This window comes from Tenrec ecaudatus, chromosome 17, assembly GCF_050624435.1.
Source record: "Tenrec ecaudatus isolate mTenEca1 chromosome 17, mTenEca1.hap1, whole genome shotgun sequence".
Classification (NCBI taxonomy): domain Eukaryota; kingdom Metazoa; phylum Chordata; class Mammalia; order Afrosoricida; family Tenrecidae; genus Tenrec; species Tenrec ecaudatus.
This window is the reverse complement of record NC_134546.1, coordinates 64,647,163-64,674,067: the sequence shown is the minus strand read 5'-3', so window position 1 is coordinate 64,674,067 and position 26,905 is coordinate 64,647,163. Positions and strand designations below refer to the sequence as shown.

Genomic DNA, 26,905 nt, shown 5'->3' with positions numbered 1-26,905 from the left:
TGTCTGTGAGTAGCAGGGGGACAGGGGCCTCTCTTACTCCCTTTCGTGCACCACGTTTGGCTTTGACACCCGTCCCAGGCCGTTTTCCGTCAGATCAGGCCCTTTCAGAGCCTTATTTCGTTTTTAAAGCAACGCCCTCAAGAGGGGCGAGCAGAACTTGTACAGCCTCTCCAAAGGCGTCTGCATTCCCTGCACCGTCTTCACGCCTAGGCCCGCCCCGCCCCCCGGCGCCCGCTCGCCCCGCCCCCCGGCGCCCGCTCGCCCCGCCCCCGCCCCCGGCGCCCGCTCGCCCCGCCCCCCGGCGCCGGCCCGCCACGCCTCCCGCGGCCCCTGGCCTCGCGCCCCGCCCCCCTGGTCCCAGTGCGCAGGCGCGGCTCCAGCGTGCGTGCGGTCTCGAGGCTGCGGGAGTGCAGGCGCTCGCCCGCGCCCGGGTTTGCGGCCTGCGACCGGCGGGCTCCAGCCGCGCACGCACTCTCAACGCAGCTGCGTGGCCATGGAGAACCAGGTGCTGACACCGCACGTCTACTGGGCTCAGCGACACCGAGAGCTGTACCTGCGTGTGGAGCTGAGTGACGTGCAGGTAAGGCCGGTCCGGGCGGCGAGGCGCGGCTCCGGGCGCCCCTTAGCGCCCCGGTCCCTTCGTCCGATTGCGCGCCGAGCAGCTGCAGTAGGTCGCGGAGATCCGGACCCCGAGCCCTCGCGGCGTCCAGGCCCCGGGGCCGCTGGCCTTCGGGACGCACACGCGCAGATCTCGCGGCTTCGACCGAGGGCTGCGGGCATCCTCAGGTGCCTAGTGAGCTCCGAGCGGGCCTCGGCGGCTCGCCGGCACCTCTTTGTTCGCCATGTGTGGCCTGGTGCAGCTCCCGCCGACCTTGGAGGTTTGGCCGGCTGGGTTCTGGTTTCCCACTGCTCTTTGATGAGCTCGTAGTTTGGGGTGCAGTGTGACAGGGGGCTATCTGGATGGACAGTGCTGGCCTGTGGTCCAGCCAGGCCCCTCTGACCTCCCTGATCTCTGAGGCCACCGCCGCCCTGGAGGGACCACACCCACTTCCCACTTGGTTAGTGATAGACAACATTTTCATGAATTTCAAAATCTTCTTGAATTTTAAAATTCGAAAGTTCTCAGAGAAGCGATTCCCCTCCACCTTCTTGAAGGCACCGAGCCCAGATTTGCCGAGTTGCGTAGAGAATTTTTAAGAATGATTTTGAAAATTATAGTAAGCGTTTACATAGAATCCGATTGGCCCCCAGTAGCTTTCAATCCGAGATCACCTTTTATGTCACCTGTACTTGTCACTCTGTGGCGGAAAGCACTTTGTGGTATAGCTTTCTGCCTGCAAGCCAAACATTTGTGCTTGTGTCTCTCACTTCATCTGGGGATTACCTTGAAAGCCTGGGTGCTTTCTGAATGTTAACTTAAATTTGCCGAATTCTATCTTTATTCTTGGAAAATAAACCCGCTTTCTCATTGAGTGAAAGATCAAGACAGCACTTTGTTAGCAACTAACGACAATAATCGGGGAATCATAAAGCTTCATGTGTGCCAGGCCCAGGAAACATTCTGCATGATTAGCAGGAATACCAATTGGTACAGATGACTGGGAGAACAGTTTGACCCGGCCTAGGTGGGACAGTGGGTAAGTGCTCGACTTCTACCACAGATGCCTCTGGAAGAAAGGCCTGGGGGTCAGTTTCGGAAAGATCACAGTCTTAAAAACACGCAGAGTATTTTTTCTCTGCGCACACGAGGTCACCATGAGCAGGATTTGACTCACATGGACAGTCAGTTGGAAGCTGTGCCCAGTCTTTAACTCAGAAGTTTTGCACCTTCAAGAAGTTCGTAACACACGTGAATAAGGAGGCAAAATGTTCACTGCGGCAAAGAAAAAAAGGAAAATTACCTAAACTCTCATGATATGTTAGAATGATAATTATGATTGCTTATGCTCTCAGAAAACCTACCAACCACTCCTTGGGAGGAAGATCCAGCAGCTCAATTCCAGAAAGATTGCAGCGTTAAGAAGCCCATGGGGCACTTTCACTCTGCCCTGCAGGGCAACTGTGGCTTGGAATTGACTAGGCACCAGTGGGTTTAGTTGGGTTTTATAGTGTGGGTGACTGGGGAGAGGGTCTAAAGCAGGGGTTCTTAAACTGTAGCCCGCAGAGGACATTTATCCGGCTGGCTGGGTGTTTTTTGTCTCCGCTCCCTGTCCTGCTTAGCAGTCGACTTGTCCAGTATGCATAGGAATTTGTTCATCGTTTTTTAAAAAAAACTATAGTCTGGTCCTCCTCTGGTCTGAAAGACAGTGAACTGGCCCGCTGTTTAAAAAGTTTGAGGACCCCTGGTCTAAAGAAGCCAAGGTTGATTCTCAGTTGGATACCCTCAGAAAGTGGGGGCAATTCTGTTACTTTTGTGGTTGGCATAGCAACCTGTGCTTCATCAGGATGATGCAGTGGCCTTGTGTGTTTTGTTTCATTTTCTCAGGCCTCAGAGTAACCTTGTCAGAGGCTTGCATTCTGTGAGATTGCTTACTTTCAGCAGGAGAACAAAATGGCTCATATGTATTGAGGTCTACCTGTCAATCTCAGTTCCGTCTCAGATGTCAGGGAGTTTGTAGCAACTTTTGTGTAGTTGCAGAAATTTTCCACACACAAAACAATTGCTGTGAGAAGCATCACATCACAAATACATAACTGTGTTTTTTTTTGGGGGGTGGAGGTCCCTAGACCCACCTGCATGTTCAGTGATTTGTGATAACGATTCATGGGGCCCAGCATACAGCTATACTTGCAGCTAAGGTTTATTATAGTGAGAGGCTACGCAGCAGGATCGGCCATGGATAAAAGACACGCACAGGTTCTGAGAGAGCTTTGTACCGGTTTCTCTTTGCTTCTCTCTTCTCTGAGGGGGCACATCTGAGTGGACTCCTTTCTCTTGAACGGAAAAATGCAATAACCTGTTTTAATGCTTGCCCGGGAAGTACATTAAAGATTCAGGCCATGGTTTGGGCTGGTCTGGGCTCGTTGCGCACAAACCCTCCGGCAGACATCTATTAACATTTCAGTCTCCCAGGAGAGCTGGTGTTCATGGTTTTTTTTACACGGTAAAAGATAAGAGGAAAGCCATGTTCCCAGCAGTCAGCCAAGGGCTGATCTTGGAAGCAGGCCCTTTAAAATAATAGCTTCAGGCCTGCTGTGTTCTTTCTTACACATTCTTTCTTACTTCAGGCCTGCTGTTGCATCTTTCTTAAATGGACAAACAGAAATACTAAAGATGTGCTTGAGAAAGGAAGCCTTTGTTTACAGAGTTAGGTAAATTAGGCGTATTGTTCTTTGTGGTTTTATCAGGTGAAGAACACAGGGAGGAGGTTGATCGGATTTTGGTTCAGTAAACAGTTCATGGAGCCCTTGGGCGTTCAGAAATGAATATGATCCAGTCCTTGCCCTCAAGGAGTTTGCATCTAGGGGCATGCTCTGTTCTTTCTGAGGCTGTCAATCTTTATGGGAGCTGAAACCTTAGCCTTCTCTCTTGGGGGGCTGGAGGTTTTTGCTACCCTTGTAGGTTAGCTGTCCAATTGCTAATCCACTAGTCACTGTGCCTGGGCACATCCATGTGCCCAGAGCAAGACCTGAGCCATTAATTATCCCCTTCTGCCCCTTCCAAGGGAATTGGGGTATGGTAGACAATTCAGTGTTGGGCAAGAAGTGACCCAGATAGAAAATTTATCTCCATGACACCCCAGAACTCTAATGTCTATGATAGTGTTGTTATCAACATTCTTGTTTCCCATATTAAGGAAACACTTCCCTGGAAACGTAGCCCATTTGAAGAGGTTCTGGTCTCCTGCCAGAGAGAAGCCCATCCAGATTTCTCATCCCTTTGGGTGAGCCGCAGTCCAAAAGCTTGACGAAATGTTCCTCCCCTCACGGAGGCGGCAGTTTCCAGGTGGCTCTAACCCTGACTACTATCTTGGCTAACATCTGACCCGAACCTCTAGTCTCACTGTCCAGCAGCCAGGAGACCCCTCCAGCTGCTCGTTGCTTTGAATGATGATACAGACAACGGATCTTATACCCCCATACCAGATCCACTTCTGTGAAGTTGATTCTGACTCGTAGCGAGTCTATAGAGGAAAGAGCAGAGCTGTCTGTGGGTTTCGCAGGCTGTCAGCCTTTGCTGGAGCCGCCGCCTTGTCTTCCTTGGTGGGTTCAAACTTTCTTCCTTTACGGTTGCTTTGAGTCGGAATCAGCGCAGCGGCAGTGGGGCTGGATCTTGACTTCATAGGAGGAGAAATGGGGGGGACCCCTTGCTACCACTTGCTTAGTGAAAGTTGAACAGGGCTGCAGATGTTGGGGTGTTTCTCATTCACTGAAAGCAAGCAGACACTGAAATCCCAAGTAGTTCCGCTTGAAATGCTTCCAAAGGCATGTGGCAACTCCTGGGAGTAAATGGACGGACTTGAGGATTAGAAACTCTGTGGGGGTGGGTGGGTGGGGGGGGCTGTTGTGTAAGAGACCTTGGAGCCTCTCTTGGAAGCACAAGCACAGCATGGCTCCTTTTCTAAGCACCAGAGCTCTTGGCTCTTTCTCTCACTGCCGACAAGTTCTGATTTCATCCTGTCAGCGTCCGGTCTCTTTGGTGACGCTTTCCCCTAGCATTAGCTTCCCACTGTGTACACTTTCCCCTTAAGCCTCTTTTATTAGGCAGGGTTCTCTAGAGAAGCAAAACCAGGACATTTATGAATCTATATTTAAAAAGGATAAGTTCATATAGCAAAAAGGAATGTAACAGCAAGTTAGCCCACACAGCAGTTCATGGGCCAGTTAATATACTGACAGTCCTTCCGATGCTCGTGGCCACTAGCCTCGCCCAAGGAAGCACACAGCGGGGAGATGAGCTGCTGTGGCGAAGCAGGCCCAGGTGTTGGTGCAGCCTCGCATCCAAGGGCTGTGACGTGGCTGGCGGGGGGGGGGGGGGGGGTGTGCCTGGAGTGGTGGCAAGATGAGTGGAGTTGGGCCCAGAGGCAATAGACGGCAAGCAGGGCGGAACAGCGTGGCACTGCGATGCGGTCCACCCAGGTCCACGGTTGGCTTGGCCAGGTGGGGCAGAGCACTGCATGACCACCTGTAGCACAGCCACACTGTGAGAGAGAGAGAGAGAGAGAGAGAGAGAGAGAGAGAGAGAGAGAGGGAGGGAGGGAGGGAGGGAGGGAGGGAGGGAGGGAGAGAGAGAGAGAGAGAGAGAGAGAGGAGAGAGAGAGAGAGAGAGAGAGAGAGAGAGAGAGAGAGAGACAGAAAGAGAGAGGAGAGAGAGACAGAGAGAGAGACAGAGAGAGAGGGAGAGAGAGAGAGAGACAGAGAGAGAGAGAGAGAGAGAGAGAGACAGAGAGAGAGGGAGAGAGAGAGAGAGAGAGAGAGAGAGAGAGAGAGAGAGACAGAGAGAGAGAGAGAGAGAGAGAGAGAGAGAGAGACAGACAGAAAGAGAGAGGAGAGAGAGACAGAGAGACAGAGAGAGAGACAGAGAGAGAGAGAGACAGAGAGAGAGAGAGAGAGAGAGAGAGAGAGAGAGAGAGAGAGAGAGACAGAGAGAGGGAGAGAGAGAGAGAGACAGAGAGAGAGAGAGAGAGAGAGAGAGAGAGAGACAGAGAGAGAGAGAGCCTATGTCGGGGAGTAAATTAGAAATCGTTCTCTGGGGCGGCCAAAGGTCAAGCCCTAAGGAGGGGAGAGAGGGAGAAAGGGACACCTGGATTTCATTTCACTTTCTTCCTCACCTCCTTGGTCTCTCTTCACAGAATCCTGTCATCAGCATTACCGAAAATGTGCTGCATTTCAAAGGTGAGTGTGTGTGGGGGGGTCCCTTTGCCATGCACCTGCGTCTTTATATCCGTCGTCGGTGCTCGCCTTGACCCTGACGGGGTGAACTTGGAAGGCATGGTTAGAGAAGTGAGGTGCTTTGTGTAACACTGTGCTGTTACACAACGAACTCTGAGTTAGTGGGCAGTCAGGTTCTCTGTCTCCAGGCCTGACTCGGCCACAACTTTGGCTAGTTAATGATTATTCGGCACCTATAAAATGAGGGCATTGAGTTAAATCTGTCTCTCCAAAGCGAAGGCCCAGGACACCAGAGAATATACTTGCAGCCCGTTCCTCCCCCACCCCAATGGCCCACGGAACCCAAAAGGAAAAACAGACTGTTATGAACTAAATAAGATGGCTTTTTGTCATCTTTGGCTCCCTTGCATTTCTGGACACAGACACAGCCCATAGCCGCTGACTAGAGTGGCAGTCCTGGGTTGTCAGGGGCCACCGAAATGACTCAGAATAGGCATCTTTTTTAAAGATTATGATGAAGACGCAAAGTAGAAACATCCTTAGGAGATACTGCACTTCCGGGCCAGTTTGAGGAGGCCGTCGGTCTGCTTGATGATGCCTGAGCCTCTGAGCCTCTCTCGCTCTTTCTTACATTGCTCTTGACTCACTGAATCGGCCGCCACCGCTTTCGCCTCAGCTCCCTGGCTGATTTAACGCTCTGCCTGAGAGAGTAGCTGTGGGGTCACGGTCACGGTCATCTACTCCAGTTCCTTAGTGTGCCATTACTAAGTGCCTTACGTCAGGTTCACGTATCCAGGTATACTTGCATGACACTACAACCTGGCTTTTGGATCTTCTTTTCAAGTTAGAGGGTAGTGGTGGTAGCAGCTCAGGTATTATTTATTTTTTTGGCCAAATACATTAAAAGGGAAGTTTAAGTGATAAAGGGTATTTTGCCACTTGGAGCTTATAGAATGCCCTTATCTTTAGGAATTTAAGTCTAAGGGAAAAATAGCTTCCTGTAGCAAATGGCAAGCTGGTTCAACCCCATGTGCCCAGATGATGGAGGGGATCAAATGACAGGCGAATCAGAGTGATAGAGGGGAGGGGGTGCAGGGGTGTGCCCAGCAGCCACTGGCACCTTAGCACGAGGCCTGCTTTGATTTGGGGACAGGAACAATGTTCAGACAAAAGCTGAGCCAGCCAGACTTTCCTCCCAGTTCCGGTCATCCTTTTGTAGGAATGAGCTGAGAACTTCTCCTTCTCCATTTGGAGCGTCCTAAATAGAAGTCGGCCTCTCCCCTGGTTCTCCGGCCCTGGTAGGGAGGTTTTTTTGCCCTTGTGCTGTCTCTGAGCTAACCCAGCCTTTGCATGTACCTGCAGCCATCCTTTTCCAATCCTGATCACGAGAATGTTCTTATTATTAGCTGTGCTTCTGACGAATAGCAACCCTTTGTACAACAGAGCAAAACACTCCCGCAGGCCTGCGCCGGCCCCACAGTTGCTATGTTTGAGGGCTTGTGTCAGTCCATTTCATGAAGGGCTCCTCTCTTTATCAAACATCTTTTGTCTATGCATTAGTCTTTCTTTTGTATGTAATTTATTTTATTCTTTTTATTGGGGGCTCTTACAGATATTATAACAATCCGTAAATCAATTACATCAAGCGAACTTGTACATATGCTGCCATCATTATTTTCAAAACATTTTCGTTCTACTTGAGCCCCTGGTATCAGCTCCTCTTTATTCCCTCCCTCCCCCTGGACTGTCTCTTTGGATAATATGTCCAAATTATGTGAAAGGAGGTCTTAACCACCTTTTCTTCTTTTTTTTTCCTCCCCCGCCCCCTCCACCTTTTCTTCTACGGACAATTCTGGCTGCATATTTTCCACAACAGATCCGTTTGTTCTTCTGGCAGCCCTTGGTACCCTGAGTATTCTTCACTGACACCATGACTCACGCTCCTCACTTCTTCCTGGGCCTGCCTTATTCCTTGTCTAGCTTTCATATGCATCTCAGGCCATTGAAAATCCCATGACTTAGGTCAGGTAGACCATAAAGTGATATTCTTACATTTTAACCCTTTAAAGAGGTGTTGGGCACCCTAATGCACTACTTGGATTTCTTGACTTGATTGTGGATAAAAGCAAGTGGAATCTTTGACAATGCCCATCTTTTCTCTGCTTATCAGGATGTGACCTGTGGGCTCAGTTGTTAGGATTTTTGTTTTCTTTGCATTTGGGTGAAGGCTGCAGCCTTTACTTCTCATCCGTCCTTCAGGTCCCCCTCGCTGTCAGCAAGCACTGTTGTACATCTGCATACCTCCTCCGCTTGTTAGGACCCCTCCCTCCGGTCCTGATGCTGTGTCCTTCAGATAGGCTAGCGGCTTGGATTATCTGTTCAACATTCCTATGTAGTAAGTTTGCTGAAATGGGCGACCTTGAAACACACCTTTCCGGATTTTAAACCAGGCTTTATTCTCTTGCTCTGTTCTGAAAACTGCCACTTGATAATTTACAGCTTCCACATGAAAACAAAGAAGTGTTTGAATTCCTAGTCTTCTCAAAGTTATCCGTTGTTTGCTATGCTCCACACAGTTGAATGCATTTCCATAGTCTAAAATATCAGTAAACATCTTTTTTCCGTGTAGTCTATGCTTTCATCCAAGATCCATCTGATAGCGGTACTGATGTTCCGCGCACCACATCCGGTTTAGAATCTGGCTTACTTCCCGGCAGCTCCCTGCTTGACCTAGACTGCAACCATTTTTGAATTGTTTTCAGCAAAATTTTTATCTGCCTGTGATATTACTACTACCATTCAATAATTCCTGCATCCTGTTGGGTTACATGTCTTTGGAATGGGCAGACATATGGGTCTCTTCCAGTCAGTTGGCCAGATGAGTTCTCTCCCAATTTCTTGACTTAGACAAGCGAGTGCTTCCAGCACTTCATCTGCATGTTGAAACATTTTGGTTGCTACTCCGTCAATTCCTGGAGCCTGGTTTTTGGCTCATTCCTTCAGTGCACTTGGACTTCTTCCTTTAGTTGGTTCTTGTTCATGTGCTATCTCTTGAAATGGTCGAATCAGCCGGTTCTTTTGGTTCAGTGACTCTGTGTATACCTTGCATTTTATCTTGCTGCATTATTTGATACTTGCTTATGGAATCCTGCAATATTACAACCCGAGGTGTGGGTTTTCCCTTCAATTCTTTTAGCTTGAGATATCCCGAGTGTGCTCTTTCTATTTGGCTAAGTCCAGGTCTTTGCACAGTAAAGGTAATAATACAGTCACTTAATTTTCCTCTGTACCCAATTCAGAGGCAAAGTAAATTTACAAGCTCAGTATGTATCTGTGTTGTGTCAGAGTAATCCCGCCCTAGCACATCATCACGGGTCCGGTAGGCACAACTTGTACAGTGATAATAAGTACAGATTATAGAGAGAAAGAAGAGAGATTGAAATATTGGAGTCAGACACATTTCATGGTAGCATGCTCACGTCAGCTTCACTTGGTGGTCCACTTGGAGAAAGAGATCTTTATTGCTAACCAAGGCTTTTATATTTTGGGGGGATGTGCAAGCCCCATAATTACAGGTGAAGTCATATGTCCAGGAAAGGGTTGTGCTATAGATAATACAGTTATGGGAGGGGGGTGATCTAGGGGAGTACACGCTGTAGGAAGAGGAGGGGTTGGGGGTATACATGTGACAAGATGGGCAGATCCTAGATTCAGGATGGCAGCCTAACTTTGGATGTCACTGAGCTGGTTTGACCTGTTCTCTGGCTCACTCTAGAAACCATTGTCAGTAGGGTGTAACCCACCCTTCTGGGACCAAACCTATGACTGCAAGCCTTTAGGGAGAAGTAGCCCATTGTCCTTAACAGCAGGGAGCTGGGGCCCTACCTGTGGTGGGACCAGACAATAGTCTGGCAAGTGACTGCCTTCAGGGAGGTAACTTGACAATCATTTACCATTAGCTGCAAGCAGTGTCCTAAGTCTCACATATTTTTTGGGGAGACAACTTGGAGAAATCTTTCTGTTTCCCCCAGTGTTGCACCTTGTTGAATATGTATCTGTGCTAAATGTATATCTGTGTTACACCTTGTTTTATATAGTCTGTTTTTCCTCCATGCTGTGACCAAGATCACACTGGAAGGTTAAATAAATGCTTTTGAAACCGGTCAGAAGATGTGGAGCTAGATTCAGTTTGTCGAGATTCCGTTTATTTGACTGTGGTGAAACTGCTCACCACCCCTCCCCTGTTTGGAGGAGGGCCCATTAATAGGTGCATACTTATGAAAAACTGCCCAGGTGACTTTTGGATGCGCTGCTCTGCTCAAGCCCACAGTGACCTTTCTTTTTTTCTTTATAGCCCAGGGACACGGTGCCAAAGGAGACAATGTCTACGAATTTCACCTGGAGTTCTTAGACCCTGTGAAGCCAGAGGTAGGCATTCTCCTGCCTCACTTTCCTTCCTATTTGAAATAAATACTGTTTGGTGAATTTGGGAGCAGGCATTGTGGGAAAGAAGACAAACAGCCATGGGCACCACACACACACACAGCTGTTTAGCGTCCTTATAATCACCACCAGAGAGATGCAAATCAGAACCACAGTGAGATACGCTACACACCCACCAGTGTGCGGAGTTCAAACAAAACCAAATGCACCCAGAGATTAGTAAATGTTGCTGAGGATGTAGGGAGCTGGAACCCCTACCCACTGCTGGTGGGAATGCAAATGTTGCCTCCATTGTGGGAAACCTGCGGCTGCTGTTCTATGAACTGCACCATGGGGTCAACTGGACCCATCAGGATCTTAGCGGGCGCTGGGGAAGAGGGTGAGGATGGTGGCATCGCTGAAAGAATGCCAACAATGTCCCTACATTGTACATGTAAACACTGTCGAATTGGTGTACGTTTTGCTGTGCATATTTTCAACAACAACAACACAATAAGTAGAATCTAAGATGAAGGAAAAAAAACAAACAAAGCAGCCCGAGGCAGTTCCTCCTTCTGGAACAGACAGTGCTCAGGTGTTTGCTGCTGAGGATGGGAAGGGAACATCGGGAACCTGAACTGAATCTGCACTTGACCACTTACTGGTGGTCTGGACTTGAACGAGTCCATTCACTTCTTTGAGTTCCAGCTGGACTACGTGATTGCTGGGGTCCCTTTCCGCTCTGAGAGTGTCAGTTTTCAGTGATGGCGGAGGAGCGTGGCGTCTGTCAGGAAAGAGCAGAGTTACGTGGGATGGGCAGCCGAAGCCCAGGCTTACTTAGTGAGGAAGCACACCCGCCCGGCCAGTTGTACGTGTGCAGCTCATATGCCGACTCCATTCTTCAGGCAGTGCAGCCCCTACTGCTTGTCTTGCCCCACATTGCTCCGGCACTGTGAACACGGCCTCGGGGACCGCCGTGGTGCAAAGAGAAAAGGGGATCACAGGACCTTTAGGAGCAGTGCTATAGAAACAAGTGTGATCGAGGTCCCCTCTCCCTCACAGCCGGAGGAAGTTTCTCTAGCAAGAAGGGAGACAATCCAAAGCTCCAGTTTCTAAAATGACGCCCTCACTCTGGCTGCTTGAGCGTAGTGCTCTCTCAGCGTGGGGCTCGCCGCTCGCTGTCTGGGGAAGCCTCAACAGGCAGACACGAGGGGCACAGGGCCTGTCGTGGGGCTTGCTTTGGGAGCAAAAGCCAAAGAGCATGCGCAGGACTCCTGAGCGGATGTCAATTGGAACCGCCTCTGGGACTCTGCGTACTCCTGGGAGTAAAGGTTGTAATGGACGCAGCAGAGTTCTGGCCAGGATGCAGGCCTTTCTTTCGAGAATCTGTGTGTGCTTTTGTCAGGGCCTGTTGCTCACTGGATTCCGTCATTTTCGTGGGAAGAGAGTGTTCTGCAGCTGAGTGGTGGCTGGACACCGTGCTTGCATGCTATAAGATCTGGCAGGAGGTCCGTGAGAAGTCCCTCTGGGCGTAGCAGGGACTCTGTCTTCGTCCTTTGTTCTTCCCTGGGGAGAACTGGAAGAAGCCTGCTACTCTCCCCTGTTCTTCCTGTTCATCTTGCTCTGGGACTTAGACTTACAGGGCAACATGAAAGGGGGCCTAAGCGTGGCAGGGAGCTTCTCTGGGTGGCTCCCCTGACTGTCTCGGTTCCCTTGCAGAGGCCGGCGTGGGGAGGGAGGCAGGACAATCTCACCGGCTCCCCTTTCTCCCAGCCTGTGCACAGACTGACGCAGCGGCAGGTGAATATAACAGTACAGAAGAAGGCGAGGGGAGGGAGGCAGGACAATCTCACCGGCTCCCCTTTCTCCCAGCCTGTGCACAGACTGACGCAGCGGCAGGTGAATATAACAGTACAGAAGAAGGCGAGTCAGTGGTGGGAGAGGCTCACCAAGCAGGAGAAGCGCCCACTGTTTCTGGCCCCTGACTTTGACCGCTGGCTGGATGAGTCTGATGCAGAAATGGAGCTCAGAGCCAAGGTTAGTAAGCCCCCGAGGACTCACTGTGAAGATAGAAATCACGAAGAATCGAGTTGCTTGTGCCCTCAGATTGCTCTTAAGGTCTGAGAGAAAGGGGCAGTATTGCAGATGCAGTTACGGGCCTGGGGTCATGATTTTAGAGAAGCACCGGTCAGGTATTTTATAGGCTGCCCCTCAAGGTGTCTGCTGTTTTTCTTGTGCTCAGACAGTGGTGATGATTTTGGGGCAAAAGACCACAGGGGTAAAGTGTCCTTCTTACCACCTCTTGCCTGTTGTCTACCTGTAAGCCTGCCACTGCTGCTACTAATGGTGATCATGTGACTGAGGTGAGGGTTGGCTGAGCCCCTGCCTGCAGACCGCCCTTCCCTCCGAGTCTACTTTTGGCACGAGTGGGGACTGAGCCCCTGCCTTCTCGGTGGAGACCCTGTGGGACGGATCGGGCTTCCTCTCCCAGGGGACGTTTGTCTCTCTCCCGCAGTACCCGGTTCCATCGCCTAGTGGCCTATGGGACCGAGCAGCCCTGCCCCACAGGGTTTCCAAGGCCGTGAGTCTTCCCAGAAGCAGACTGGCTGGTGGTTCAGAGTACCAACCTTTTGGTTAGTGATGTAACCAGTGTACCCCCAGACCCCATAATCCAGTGCTTTTGATATTTAATTTTCTGTCCAGATTGTTCCACCCTGGCCTTTAGGGGCTCATTCAGTTGGCTCCTGTGTACCTGTAACCTACTCCCATGACTGGCCCGGGCACTTCCTCACCTTCTTATCTACTCCCTGTCTGGGCCCTAGAACAAGCCATTTCTCCAGGGAACCTTGTTTATTGGACCGTGGTATTGGAAACAAGACCTGGGCTTGAAGTGTGCTCATTGCTACTGGGGTGTCCTAGCTTCTAGGTCCTCTCAGTTGACCAAGCAAAGAGCTAGATGTGCATACTAACCCATGCATATACCACGTCTATTTATAAATATTTCTCTATCTGTAACTGAAGATGAGTTCATACTGATATCAGAGACCTATTTTTAGCTTTTGGGAAAAGTTAAAATAAAAATCCAGAAGTCTTAAAAAATACACTGCCAAACTCTTTTCCTGTGTAAACTTCTGTGCTCTTTCTACAACTGAGGCACCCCCGATGTCCTTTCTGTGGGGGAGAGAGCCCCCAACAGACCATCACGGCTCCAGAAGGCGCAATTGTACAGCGATCATAAGGAAAGTCAGAGAGAGCTTGAGGGATAGAAGAGCCATTGAAACAATGGAGTCAGACACCTTTCACGGTAGCATGCTCACCTCCTGGACGGCCATGATCTCACCAGCCAGGTCTGCGCGCCGCACGGGCTGGGGGCAGGAGAGTGAGGTAGGGTGGACCAGAGACCCGTTTACTGGTCACCAAGGCTTACGGCTACTTACGGGCGTGGTTACAGGTAACCACACACGTCCAGGAAGGGGTTGCACGAGAGGCACTACAGCAATAGGAGGGGGATGTACAAAAGCGTAACAGGAAGGGCATGAACTAGGAGTGTACATGTGACAAGAAGCACGGACCCTAGATTCATGATGGCGGCCTAAGCTTGGTCACCCTTGAGTGGGCCTGACCTCTCTGGGCTCTCCTTCAGGGAAACAATTTACTACTACCCTTATCAGAAGGGAGTGGGCCCTACTTCTTGTGGGATAAACAGTGGTGTCTGCTTGGTCTGGATGGCTGGTAATCCTTAGGGAGAGTAACCCCTGACCTACTTCGGTTGACCTCCAAGTGTAGTCATTTGCCATGTGTAGCAAGCAGCTAAGTTTGGCATCTAGTTGGGATGAGACAACTTGGGAGAAATCCTTCTGTTTCCCATAATCTTGGAGTTCTAACTAGTGTTTTTGGAAAACTTCTGTCCAAATTCTAGGAAGAAGAGCGCCTGAATAAACTGAGGATGGAAAGCGAAGGCTCCCCTGAAAGTAAGTTAGTGCTGCGGCTGCTAGTCCCCAGCTAACTGGTGGTTGAGCTGGGGTATGGATGCATGCGGCGGTTCGAGAGCTCACGAATTCTTCCAGGGAATGAATTTAGGAGAAATCCTTAATGTCCAGTGCTCACGCGATGCATCTCCACAGGAAATGCCTTACCTTGAATGCCTCCCATCTGTTTGAGGCATGATGTTGCCTGAAGGGGTCCGTGGGTGAGCTAGCAGGGTGGGAGAAGCTCAGTTTCCTCCACAGTCCTAATGGCCAATGGCAGTCAAGTCTTGAATGGACACGTGGGAATGGCTACATGGATCCAGTGCTCTGCTCCTTCCAGCCTGGTGTTTTTCTCCTGACTGGAATCTCAAACTGTGCCGCAGATGGAGTGATTGTCAACCTTAAAGACGTCCTGCTCTCTCTATCTGTATAAACATGGATTTCTACTTCTGTCTGCCCAACCACTTATAGATAGCAACCTTTGAAAATGTATTGGCTTCTGAGTAACTGAATGTTGCCATTGGTCTGTAGACACTCATGCTCTGGGAAGCGCTGTGGTAGACCAGTGTGACGAATTCACCACAGCCCCTGCTCCCCTAGGCCCATCTAAAACCAGCTCTGAATTCAACCTTTTCACATTTTAGTGGTGCTTCTTTGGTGTGCTGTAAGTAACCGAAGGGGCCTGGTTTCCATGGCGCCCCAGGGTTCCCAGTGCTGCTTTGGGGGCCCACTCTGATCAGAGCAGCCCTGCCTTTGTGTTTTATGGACTCGATGCTGAATAAGATGGCTTTTGAAAAGGGTTCTCATTGCTTCCAAAAAAGATTTGAATAGCCATTAATTCTTTGCGAGAAGCTGGAGGAGAGGAGAGGAGTAGCAGGGCCACCTGAGACTGAAACCACCTGGTGTTTTAAAGGGACAAACTAAGGAACTGCGTCTCGTGTGGGTTTTTAGGATGGTAAGTAGAACTCTTGAACTTAGGCTCATGTAGCCATAGCTACATCTTTGTCGCTCTGGAGGAGAAAATGATAACTAGTTAGTGTTGCTAGAAGTCTGAGATTTTTCAGGTCCCTGGGGATAAGGCTGCTTTTGATGAATCGCGCCATTCAATGGGGTTTTTGAAAGGACCAGCCGTGCTTAGGCAGCATACCTGTGGTTGGGGCGTAAACATAACGGAAAATTGGCGCTTCATAGCTCTTCTCCTGATAATTACCTTTTTAAAAAAAAACAACTCTTTTGACTCAGCCGGGACTGTCTAAACTCCTAGCCTCCTTTGATTGACCCCTTACCTCTTAACCCTTACTTGGCTGTGTCTTCCTGAACCTTAGGCTGGAAACAGAATTAATGCCCTCGTTTCCCTGCCTCTCGGTTTGACTTTGCCCTCCTCTGGTTCCAGCCTTACCCTACCCACGAGGCACAGCAGTGCAGTGTTCTCGCCTGGGACTTTTCACAGTGCATTGGCTGGGCCTCTCCCTCTGGTCGTGTGAGTGTCACATGGTAACCGTGAGCGTGGCAGCAGCTTGACCATCTTGGGTTCTCAAGTATGCCCCTCACAGCACCTGGCACGTCGTACGCGTTCAGCTCATGATTGGTGGATCTCGGATATGATCAACTATGGAAATTTTTTTTTTCTAATCACTGTTTTTAACTCCTGGAGTTAGTTTGATCTGCATGACCTTAAAGTTCCAGAGAAGAAACAGGACCGTAGATTGTACTAAAGGAGTAGATCAGGGCCTTTCCGTTCTTGAATGCCTCCGAAGATGTCAGCCATCCGTTCTTCTTCTTGTCAGGTGGGTGCTTTCACCCCTCCGGGCGTGGAGGGAGAGCCTCTCCGGAGCAGACTGTTGCTCGTGATTGGCGAAGACCTGGGTTAGGCATTTGTGTGGTAGCTTAGGGCCCCCAAATAAGAAAAGGGGGTGAAGTCGTGCAGGTCTGCCCCATTCATCCCTCTCCCGCGGTGAGCCCTGCTATCGACAACTTACTGCCCCAATTGTTTTTCAGCTCTTGCAAGCATGAAGAAAGGCTACTTGTTCATGTATAATCTTGTACAATTCTTGGGCTTCTCCTGGATCTTTGTCAACCTGACCGTGCGGTTCTTTATCTTGGGCAAAGGTAAGTCAGACATTTCAGGGCCAGTTTTCTTTCTCTCAGCATTTGGGCCCACTGCTCACCAAAAGTAGCCCTCTCTGCCTTCGGCATTAACAAGAAGCCCCGGCTTCAGCTCTTCATTACACTGTCCGTGGCCTGGTCAAGTAAATACCCCTTCTACTTACAAGGAAGGAGAGGGGCTTAAAGAAACGGCCCAAGTGCACCGTGGAAAGCCCTGTGAAGAGGCCTGTGTCATGAGCAGCATCTTTCTCTGCCCCCTGACAGTTCATTATAAGTCCATGAACGCATGTGATGCCTGGCTCACGCTCGGCTCCACTTTTGGAGCTGTCCTGGCACCTGGATAGACAGATTCTAAAAGGAACTATTCACAAAGAGAATGAAAGGGTTAATTACCTCAAAAGAGTTGAGTCATATTAAAAAGTTAAATCATGATAGAATATCTAAATAAATTCATGTTAGGACATTCTTTTTTAAAAATCATTGGGGCTCATACAACTCTTATCACAATCCGGACATACATCCATTGTGTCAAGCACATTTGTATATTTGAACTAATTGAGGCTAATTACCTTATTACTAATAACTAACATATATATTTTAATATTTTATTACGGACTCATACAACTCTTAGCACAATCCATACATACATCAATTGTGTAAAGCACATCTGTACATTCTTTGCCCTCATCATTTTCAAAGCATTTGCTCTCCACTTAAGCCCTTTGCATCAGGTTCTCTTTTTATTTTTTCCCCCTCCCTCCCCGCTTCCCCCTCCCTCATGAACCCTTGATAATTTATAAATTATTATTTTGTCATATCTTGCCCTGTCTGACGCCTCCCTTCACCCCCTTTTCTGTTAGATCCATGTAATCGGTTCCCTCTTTCTAACCCACCCTCCCTTGACCTTCCCAGTATCGCCCCTCACACCCTCAGGGCCAATAATGAGAGTAGCAGATACCAGGAGGGTAAGGAGAAGGTGGGAGACAAAGGGGGAACCGATCACAGGGATCTACATATAACCCCCTTCCTGGGGGACAGACAATTGAAAAGTGGGTGAAGGGAGACATCAGAGAGTGCACAATATAACAAAATAATAATTTATAAATTACCAAGTATTTGTGAGGGAGGGGAAAATGAGCTGATACTAAGGCCTCAAATAGAAAGAAAATGCTTTGAGAATGATGACAACAAATGTACAAATGTGCTTGATATAATGGATGGATGGATGGATGGATGGATGGATTGTGATAAGAGTTGTACAAGCCCCCAAAAAAGTGATTTTAAAAAAAAGGCTAGGTTGCATTCAATGTATGAATTGTTTAAGATTTAATTTAAATGAGTAATGAATCTGAAGAGAATTATTATTATACCTGACATATAGGTTTTTTTAAAAAGTTTTTTAGCACTTCATCCACCTGTGATACAATTTAATAATTCAGTTGTGTCAAGCAGAGTTGTACCATTATCACCCCAGTCCATTCTAGAATACTAGATTTTCTGTGTATATTAACTGAATGAAGCTTAGGTGTGTTTTTTTTCTTACAATTTGAAATTGAGAATGGTACAAAGACTTAAAGTTAATTTTTTGGTAGCCAGTAGTTTATTTTTTTCTTTTTAGTTTATTTATGATGATAATGCCCTGATCTCTTCCAATTTAGTTGGTAGTAAAATTGAATTTGACTTTTATTAACCTTTTTTTAAAAACCATTTTATTGGAGGCTCGCACACCTCCCATCACAATCCACACACAAACTCATCAGGCCAAGCACACCTGTAGACCCACTGCCATCATCATCCCCAAACACCCGCCCTCCACCTGAACCCCTGGCATCAGCTCCCCCTCCCCCACGAACCCTTGACAATCTACAAATCACTATTATTTTGCCATTTCACACACCGTCCGACGCAAACCCTCACCCACACCTCTGCTGTCCATCCCCCAGGGAGGAGGCCACATGCAGATCCCTGCAATCGGCTCTAGCCCCTCCACCCCACCCTCTCATTAACTTTTTTTTTTCCCCAGTCATTTTATTAGGGGCACATACAACTCATCATAATCCATACATACATCAATCGTGTAAAGCACATTTTTAAAGCACAATGCCCTCATCATTCTCAAAACATTTGCTCTCCACTTAAGCCCCTGGCATCAGCTCCTCGTTTTGCCTCCTCCCTACCCGCTCTCCCCGATGAACCCTTGATAATTTATAAATTATTATTTTGTCATATCTTGCACTGTCTGATGTCTTTCTTCACCCACTTTTCTGTTGTCCGTTCCCCAGGGAGGAGGTTATATGTAGATATTTGTAATTGGTTCCCCTTTCCACCCCACCGTCCCTCCACCCTCCCGGTATTGCCACTCTTACCACTGGTCTTGAAGGGATCATCTGTCCTGGATTCCCTGTGTTTCCAGTTCCTATCTGTACCAGTGTACATCCTCTGGTCTAGCCAGATTTGTAAGGTAGAATTGGGATCATGATAGTGGGTGGGGAGGAAGCATTTAGGAACTAGAGAAAAGTTGTATGTTTCATCGTTAGTACACTGCACCCTGACTTGTCTCCTCCCCGAGACCCTTCTGTAATTGGATGTCCAGTTGCCTACAGATGAACTTTGAGTCTCCATTCCACACTCCCCCTCATTCGCAATGATAAGAGTTTTTGTTCTTTGATGCCTCATACTTCATCCCTTCGACACCTTGTGATCACACAGGCTGGTGTGCTTCTTCCATGTGGGCTTTGTTGCTTCTGAGCTAGATGGCCGCTTTTTTACCTTCAGGCCTTTAAGACCCCAGACACTATCTCTTTTGATAGCTGGGCACCGTTAGCTTTTCTCGCCACATTGGCTTATGCATCTTTAGTGATCATATCAGGAAGGTGAGCATCATAGAATGCCAGTTTAATAGAACAAAGTATTCTTGTATTGAGGGAGTCCTTGAGTGGAGGCCCGATGTCCTTCTGCCACCTCAATACTAAACCTATAAATAGATGCACATAGATCTATTTCCCCATCCTCATATATAAATATATTTACATGTGGACATGCCCCCATTTAGACCTCTGTAAATGCCCTTAGCCTCCTAGCTCTTTCCTCTCTGTCCTTTTACTTTGCTCTTGTCCCTCTGTCTTGCTCAGCCTTCATTTGGATTACAGCAATTCCTCTGGGTTACAGAGGCCTCCTACACTCTCCTCACCACCGATTTGCATCACTTGTTGTTCCCTTGTCCCTGGGTTTGTTAACACCACGTCCTTTCCCCCCACCTTCCCCTCTCCCATGTTCTCCCGGAACTGTCGGTCTCGTTTTAAAAAGTTTTATAAAGTTCTTTTTTTAATGTATGGAGTTACCTCGTTTGAGAAGCGATTCTGTTGGAATTTGTTGGTTGGTTCCCCATGCATGTCTGTCTGTTCCACAGAGTCCTTCTATGACACCTTCCACAGCGTGGCAGACATGATGTACTTCTGCCAGATGCTGGCAGTTGTGGAAACTGTCAATGCAGCAATCGGAGTCACCAGGACCCCACTGCTGCCCTCTCTTGTGCAGGTACGGAGTCGCTGAACTTCAGGGTGGGGCGGGAAAGGTGTGCCACAGATTGCTAAGAAGTTTCAGTTAGTAGGAGTATTTGCTTGTCCAGGAATAGCACTGCTTTTCCGGAACAAGGTAGAAAACTTTAACCCTCAGAGATCTTTTCCCAAGGCGGATTTGCCGTTCCAGGTCTAGTTCACTGTTGAAAGCAGCCCTGATCGGAAAGGTCGGCTGTTCAGGAGAAAGATGGGGCATTGGAGTAACCCTGCAGACGGTTACAGTAGGAAATTCCCAGGGGCAGTTCCACCCAGTCTTAGAGTTAGCACCGACTCAGGGGCAGTGAGGTTCTTTTTTGATTTCAATGGTATAACATCTTCATGAAATCACAAAGCTTTAAATGAGCTTGTACAACTAGAGAAACTGGATTCTCCAGTAGGACCAGACAGCCTACTCAGTTGCCCAAGGCAGAAGCACTACCGCTGTCCTTGTACTTGGGTGGGTAGCGAAGGGCAGTCAAAGCTACTTTCACTTGGGGCTTTCTTTTCACATACAGAGACTGGCGGCGACTCTTTCCAATGTATCTGTTATTGGTAATCTCTGGAAAACTGTTCACAGTAAGGAGCATGAAAGCCTGCGTCCTTGATCTGTCCCAGCGCACTGATGCCCCACAGGCTCTGGGGAGGCCAGGCGAGTCCTCGTCAGTCTCGTCGGGGATGCTCTCCTGACAGGCCTGCCTCTTTCTGGTGCACCAGCTCTGTCGCAAGATAAACATAGCCTGTTACGTCTGCTTTCCGAACAAGGTGGTTTTGCTTAGTTTAAAAATGAAAGATGTTAGTAGTTGACCCATTAACATGAAATAGTAATCTTGGTATATCAAGACTATTTGAGCAAGAAACAAGAAACTATAATGCAGAAGCAGAGCTGAGAAGGAGGCAAATAGAACTCCTATTCATGAGAATCACAGTAATCAAAATTGAAAATGTAAAGGTCAGTTTTAATAGTAGACACAGCTGTAGAGAAACTTGGCAGGTCTGAGGAAATGAACAGAATGAAGCACAAAAGAGAAGGGAAACATGAGAGAAACGGAAAGACAGGACAGAGCAGACGGCTGAACATACAAGGGGGCCCTCCCCCCAAAACCCACATTTTTTCAAAGTTATGTATTTACATTAAATTTTTTAACAAAACAAACATGATCTTCAAAGTACTTTCAATTACACTTAATATATTTGTCAAATCTGCAATTCCATTCTTTTTCATTCCATTCTCGGAAGCATTTTTCAAACTCTTATGTTTAGATGGCTGACAGCACCTCCCTGGTTTTTTTCTTCACCTCTTCTACAGCAAATCACTGTCCTTTCATGTCCCTCTCCATTTTCAGAAACAAAAGTCTCAAGCAGCGAGGCCAGCTGAATAAGGTGTGTGGGACAAGAGAGGCATGGTGTTTTGGGGCCAAAAACGGATAAATGGCTGTGTGAGCAGGTGCATTGTCTTGGTGGCAAAACCAGGCCCCCATCTGCCACATTCAGGCCTTTTTTGGTCACACACTGTTACACAATCTTTTCAGAACCTCTCAGTAGAAAGTTTGATTAGCTGTCTGACCTGGTGGAACAAACTCTAAAAGCACTATGAGGCGACATTTTCGTTTGTTCCATCAATGGACATACAACCTTTGTTGAAACTCGTACACCTGAGTTTTTTCCACAGCGCTGTCCTTGTTAGCTGTGTTCAACACCACACCATTCTGTGGCATTTTCCCGAGCAGGAAACAAACTTTCACAGCCACATGCTCTTAAGTCAGCCATCACAAAAACAAGGTTCGAGCAAAACTGTGACCAGAGAGAACCTTCCGAGTGGACACTGAGTCCATTTGTGCGCTCATGCAGAACGCTTTGCCCGGTGCAGCGGGAAAAATGCTGACTACGAAGCTTTGCGCGGCTCAGCAGAGCTCCTCCCTTTTTTGGTCACCCCTCTGTGTCTAACAGGAATTTAGAAGAAGAGAGAAGGTGATTGCCGTGGAGGAAGCGATGACAAGAGATGGTGTTAGAATTTTCTAGAACTGAGGAAAAATGCTAAATCCAGAATCAAGAAACACAACCTATGTAAATCAGGATTAAAAAAAACGAGATTCAGGGGCTGAAGTTGAAAGAAAATGTTTATGAAATGATGATGGCAACATATGTACAAATGTGCTTGATACAGTTGATGTATGGCTTGTGGTAAGACTCTAAGGCCCCGAATATAATGATTCATAAAATAAATTCATCCATGATACAGCAGAATAAAGCTGCAGTATGCCAAACAAAACCCTTAAAGGTAGCTCCGCGGTGAAGACCAGATACTTACAGAGAAGCCGCGGTAGACATCCCACAGTTGCAAAGGAAGCCAAAGGATGTCTTCAATGTACCTTTAAAGGGAAGATAAATATCCATTATTATATGTAAGAACACATAATCACAGTCATAAACGGACGTAAGCTTATGTGTATTGAAACCTATAGGCGTTCGGCTTTAGGATGGATTCCCTGTTCTTGTGAAGCGACCGGGAGGGGGAGGCGCTGCCAGACTGCTTTATCCCCACCTGCACGAGGAGAGTATGGCTGTGTGTCTTGGTGGACTCTCAGTGACTATTCTTGGGTGCTGTGACAGAGCGCTGCCAGCCCGGCTCTGAGTGGGTGTGCATAAGGTGCACGTCACTGGTCCTTGCTGCACCTGCTCAAGCTTTGCCACAGATCAAGACATTGTAAGAATTCAAATAGCTCCTACCACGTGATAGCTATCCGGAGATAGTTACGTAGACATCCATCAGGAGTCGAACGTCGATTCACTTGTTGTCATCTTCGAGCAGGGAAAATGAGTGAAGATACTGAGTAAGGAGTAAGCCACAGAATAATCTTATAGCATGATCTCAAGAGGTTTAGAGGCAGAATGAACCTGTAAATAAAAGCCAGAGGGTTATTAACATGGGATAGTGGACACCGGGGGAGTGGCACACAGGGGTCCTCTCTCCTCACTGGTTTTGGTGACACAGGCGTCCTTTCAACTGCACGTGTGAATGTGAAGTAACCTGACAGGATGAGATAGCTGCACTCTCTCACACCCGGAGCTTACCTACTGTCCTGAGAGGAGACTGGTGTGAACACTTCCCCATGTTCTGACCCTGGAACAGGACTAAGTTAAGATGAGCTCCATCTTGTCCGTTTACCGTGAATTTGCTGAAGTTAGATTTTAGACACCATATTCATATGGCTTGTGGATGCATCTTTAAAACCTTTCCCCTTTCTTTTGGGTCCTTTCAACAGCTTCTTGGAAGAAATTTCATTTTGTTTATCATCTTTGGGACCATGGAGGAAATGCAAAGCAGAGCCGTGGTTTTCTTTGTGTTTTACGTGTGGAGCACTATGGAGATTTTCAGGTGGGTGAAAATGTCTGGGTGGCATTTGATTGCCTCTCATTCTCTGGAGCAACTCTTTCTAAAGGGAATTTGCTGTCTTAGCCAGTCTCACTGGGCTCGGGAGTAAGATGAAACGGGTCGAAAGGTGTAGCTGTTCTATATGCTCTGCAAAGTTGATGCCCTTTTGAAAACAACAACAAAAACAGTCATTGGATCACAGTGCCAGCTTAGGAACCAAGGAGCAGAGGGAGCGACTCGGAGAAATGGGGGGCACTTCACTACTCCTCCGGATCTTGCTGCCTCATGGGAAAGAATGGACCCTGCCACGTGGGGAAATTCATAAAAGGGAAACCACGAAGAAACATGGGGTTGACAGCACTCCAGGATGGACGGAGCCATTCATGATAGGCCTTCTATTAGAGATGATAGAAGTGGGGACTGTACTTTCCCAAACTACTGAATCTTGACTCGATCTTCCATGACTCTGCTCTTTGTGTAGTTGTTGTACTTTAATCCTTTTAGTGGGGCTCATACAACTCTTATCACAATCCATACATACATCCATTGTGTCAAGCACATCTGTAGTCGTCACCCTCATCCTCAAAACATTTGCTCTCCACTTAAGCCCCTGGCATCAGCTCCTCATTTCCCCCCTCCCTCCCTTCTCCCCTCTCCCTCATGAACCCTTGATAATTTATAAATTATTATTTTGTCATATCTTACACTGTCCGACACCTTCCTTCACCCACTTTTCTATTGTCCGTTCCCCAGGGAGGAGGTTATATGTAGATCCCTGTAATCAGTTCCCCCTTTCCATCCTACCCTCCTGGTATCGCCACTCTCACCACTGGTCCTGAAGGGATCATCTGCCCTGGAATCCCTATGTTTCCAGTTCCTATCTGTACCAATGTACATCTCCAGTCTAGCCAGATTTGTAAGGTAGAATTGGGATCATGATAGTGGGTGGGAAGCATTTAGGAACTAGAGGAAAGTTGTATGTTTTATCATTGCTACACTGCACCCTGACTGGCTCTTCTCCTTCCCCTGACCCTTCTGTAAGGGATGTCCAATTGCCTACAGATGGGCTTTGGGTCCCCACTCTTATTCCAGGTTAGCTGCAGGGAGCATGGATTTTGCCGAGTAGCCCATCAGGTCTAGGTTTGGGGATATTGGTGAAGTTAATAGTGGAAGGGACGCCAGACAGCAGCAGCCTCAGAGGCAAGTATCCTGTTACTGCATGATATGCCTTCTACTCTGGCTTAGAAGTTTGTAATGCTAACTCTGGGGAAAATGGTTCTTAGTAGCGCCTGTCTGAATCTAGATTAACATTCTGTATAATTTTGATAACAATTCATTTATGCAGAGGTAAAGTGTCTGACAGCCTGACCCATCTGGAAAATAAATCAGATCTAGGAATAAAGCCGAGCACTCCTGAGCAACTAGTTCATATACTGAACTGTCCCCAAGAAGCTTCCCTTGCGACCTAAACTTAGGCAGCCACTGGAAAGACTTCTCACCCTTTGATGAGTTGGGGGTGACGAGGAGGGTAAGCATGATGGGAACTTATGGGCAGCCGCCAGGCTTAGCATTGTGTTCTGCATCCATCACGTGTGTCTGATCGAGGAATGGTGCTGCTCGCTTGACTGGCCTTCCAGGGTTGCCTTTAGGCCCTGAAGCGGCTTTGATATCTGAACCCCTGTCTTCAACAGGTACCCCTTCTACATGCTTAGCTGCATTGACATGGATTGGAAAGTGCTCACATGGCTTCGCTACTCTCTGTGGATTCCGCTTTACCCACTGGGATGCCTGGCAGAAGGTACTGTTGGCCTAGGTCTGGGGGTGGGGGATTGGACTTTCCCAGAATTCCATAATACTCTTGGTTTCCAGGGAAATGGTTCATTTTGTACATTTTGAAAGCTAGAAGGCCATGCACTGCATGCTCCTCATTTACATGGTGTATCGAAGTTTCTAGAACAGGTTCGTATCGACCACTTCATTTTAGTCTCACACATGCCCTGTGAGTGAGTCAGGAGATGAGGGAAGAAAGCCAAGCTCGGATGAAGGGCTGGCCCTCATTCCTCTCTCTGACCGCCCTGGCGGTAATCGCGAGTCTGGCTCGGGTAAATGTGAACGGTCAGAAGCGGTAGCCCTGAGCCCCACTCGGGATTACACTGCAGCGAAGGAAGTCCCTTATCTGCTCCCCGGTCCAGCAGAGTCCTCCACCGTGATCGCAGAGCGAGCTGACTTCCCCCGTCAGTTCCATTCCAGTCTCTGTGTGCAGTCCCTGCACGGGGGGTGGGGGTGGGGGTGGTGTGTGTGTGTGTGTGTGTATGTGTGTGTGTTTGTGGGGGGTGGGGGTGGAACAGGGTAGGAAATTCAAACCTGCAAGTCTAAGAGACACACACACACACAGTGATACAGTGTAACCTGTAACAATGGACCGCTGACATAATTAGACCGCAGGGGAGGCTAGAGTAGCCTGGGGGCTCACCTCTTAGGAAAACCGAGCTCTCCGTAGGAAGAAAAGATAGCGATAGAGCTGTTTAAACCGGAAGCTCTGAGGACTGGTGACGGGGAGGTTCTAACTCTGGGTGAGCGTTTTGGGGAAAACCCCGCAGTTTTCATTCTCGTCCCCACACTCTTTGGAGCCTCTTTTGGAAGCCCTCTCCATTTTGCTTGCCTCTAACCAGTGCTCCCTTCTGCTTCCAGCCGTCTCAGTGATCCAGTCCATTCCAGTGTTCAACGAGGCAGGGAGATTCAGTTTCACATTGCCGTATCCAGTCAAACTCAAAGTGAGGTTTTCCTTTTTCCTTCAGATCTATCTCATCTTAATATTTTTGGGTAAGTACTGGCTCTGTAATGGAGGCTTCCCAGTCACGTCTTAGAGGGTAGCTCCAAAGGGGTTAGTTTCAAACGTCCTTGAAGCGCCAAGAGTTTCTCAAAGAGTTGCTTGGAGCTAAGGCTTACTTTTCAACCACAGACCCACGGGTGAGTCTGAGGGAGCCCCAGTGGTGCAGTGGACTAAGTGTGGGCTGCTAAGCACCCCCACTCCGCCGGGGAGAAGTTGAGGAAGTGCCCTTTTCCCAGAAAGCTTCACTGTCTTGGGAACGCTAAGGAGTTCCCTTTGTCCCCTCAGGTCGCCAGACTCAGGAGCAACTCAGTGGTAGTGGGTGTCCATAAAAACCAAACCCACTGCCATCAGTAGTCATTGCTGAATAATGATGTCCTATCATTTGTGCTTAAAATTTTCCATCATTAAATCTAGGAAACCCTTAAATTGTAAGCCTGCTAGGGAAATCGCAGTTGTCTCTAGTTCATTAATAACTTGTTCTGTGTTGTAGTTGATGACCAGCTTAGTGCTATGGGAGAAGCAGACAAGTGGATGTCGTGCCTCTTTGTCAGACGCCACTGACTATAAACAGAGAGAAAGCTTGTCATTTCTAACCACCTTCTCTTCTTTCCCAGGGTTATACATAAATTTCCGCCACCTTTACAAACAGCGCAGACGGCTCTACGGACATAAAAAGAGAAAGAGCCACTGAGATGGCTCTGATGGCTTCTTACAAGTTTGAGTCTCAGCTGATTCCTAGTTTTAGCTCTTGTACTGATGTAAACATTTTTTGTTGTTGTTAAATGATTAAATTTCCAGCAAAGCTCTCTCTCCA

General features: G+C 48.1%; 1 protein-coding gene across 2 annotated transcripts; it reads left to right on the top strand.

Annotated features, from left to right (window-relative positions):
- The first annotated feature begins 372 nt into the window (after nt 1-372).
- HACD3 (3-hydroxyacyl-CoA dehydratase 3) lies at nt 373-26,905 on the top strand. Of its 2 annotated transcripts, none has more exons than XM_075535263.1 (11): nt 373-580; nt 5,793-5,835; nt 10,187-10,260; nt 12,028-12,291; nt 14,174-14,225; nt 16,221-16,331; nt 19,738-19,865; nt 23,149-23,261; nt 24,950-25,056; nt 25,950-26,081; nt 26,706-26,905. In XM_075535263.1, the coding sequence occupies exons 1-11, from the start codon at nt 494-496 to the stop codon at nt 26,780-26,782; spliced, it is 1,188 nt and encodes a 395-aa protein (XP_075391378.1). In that variant the 5' UTR covers nt 373-493; the 3' UTR covers nt 26,783-26,905. The 2 variants fall into 2 exon arrangements, with proteins under 2 accessions (XP_075391378.1, XP_075391379.1); XM_075535264.1 differs by having other exon boundaries at nt 374-580; nt 12,127-12,291.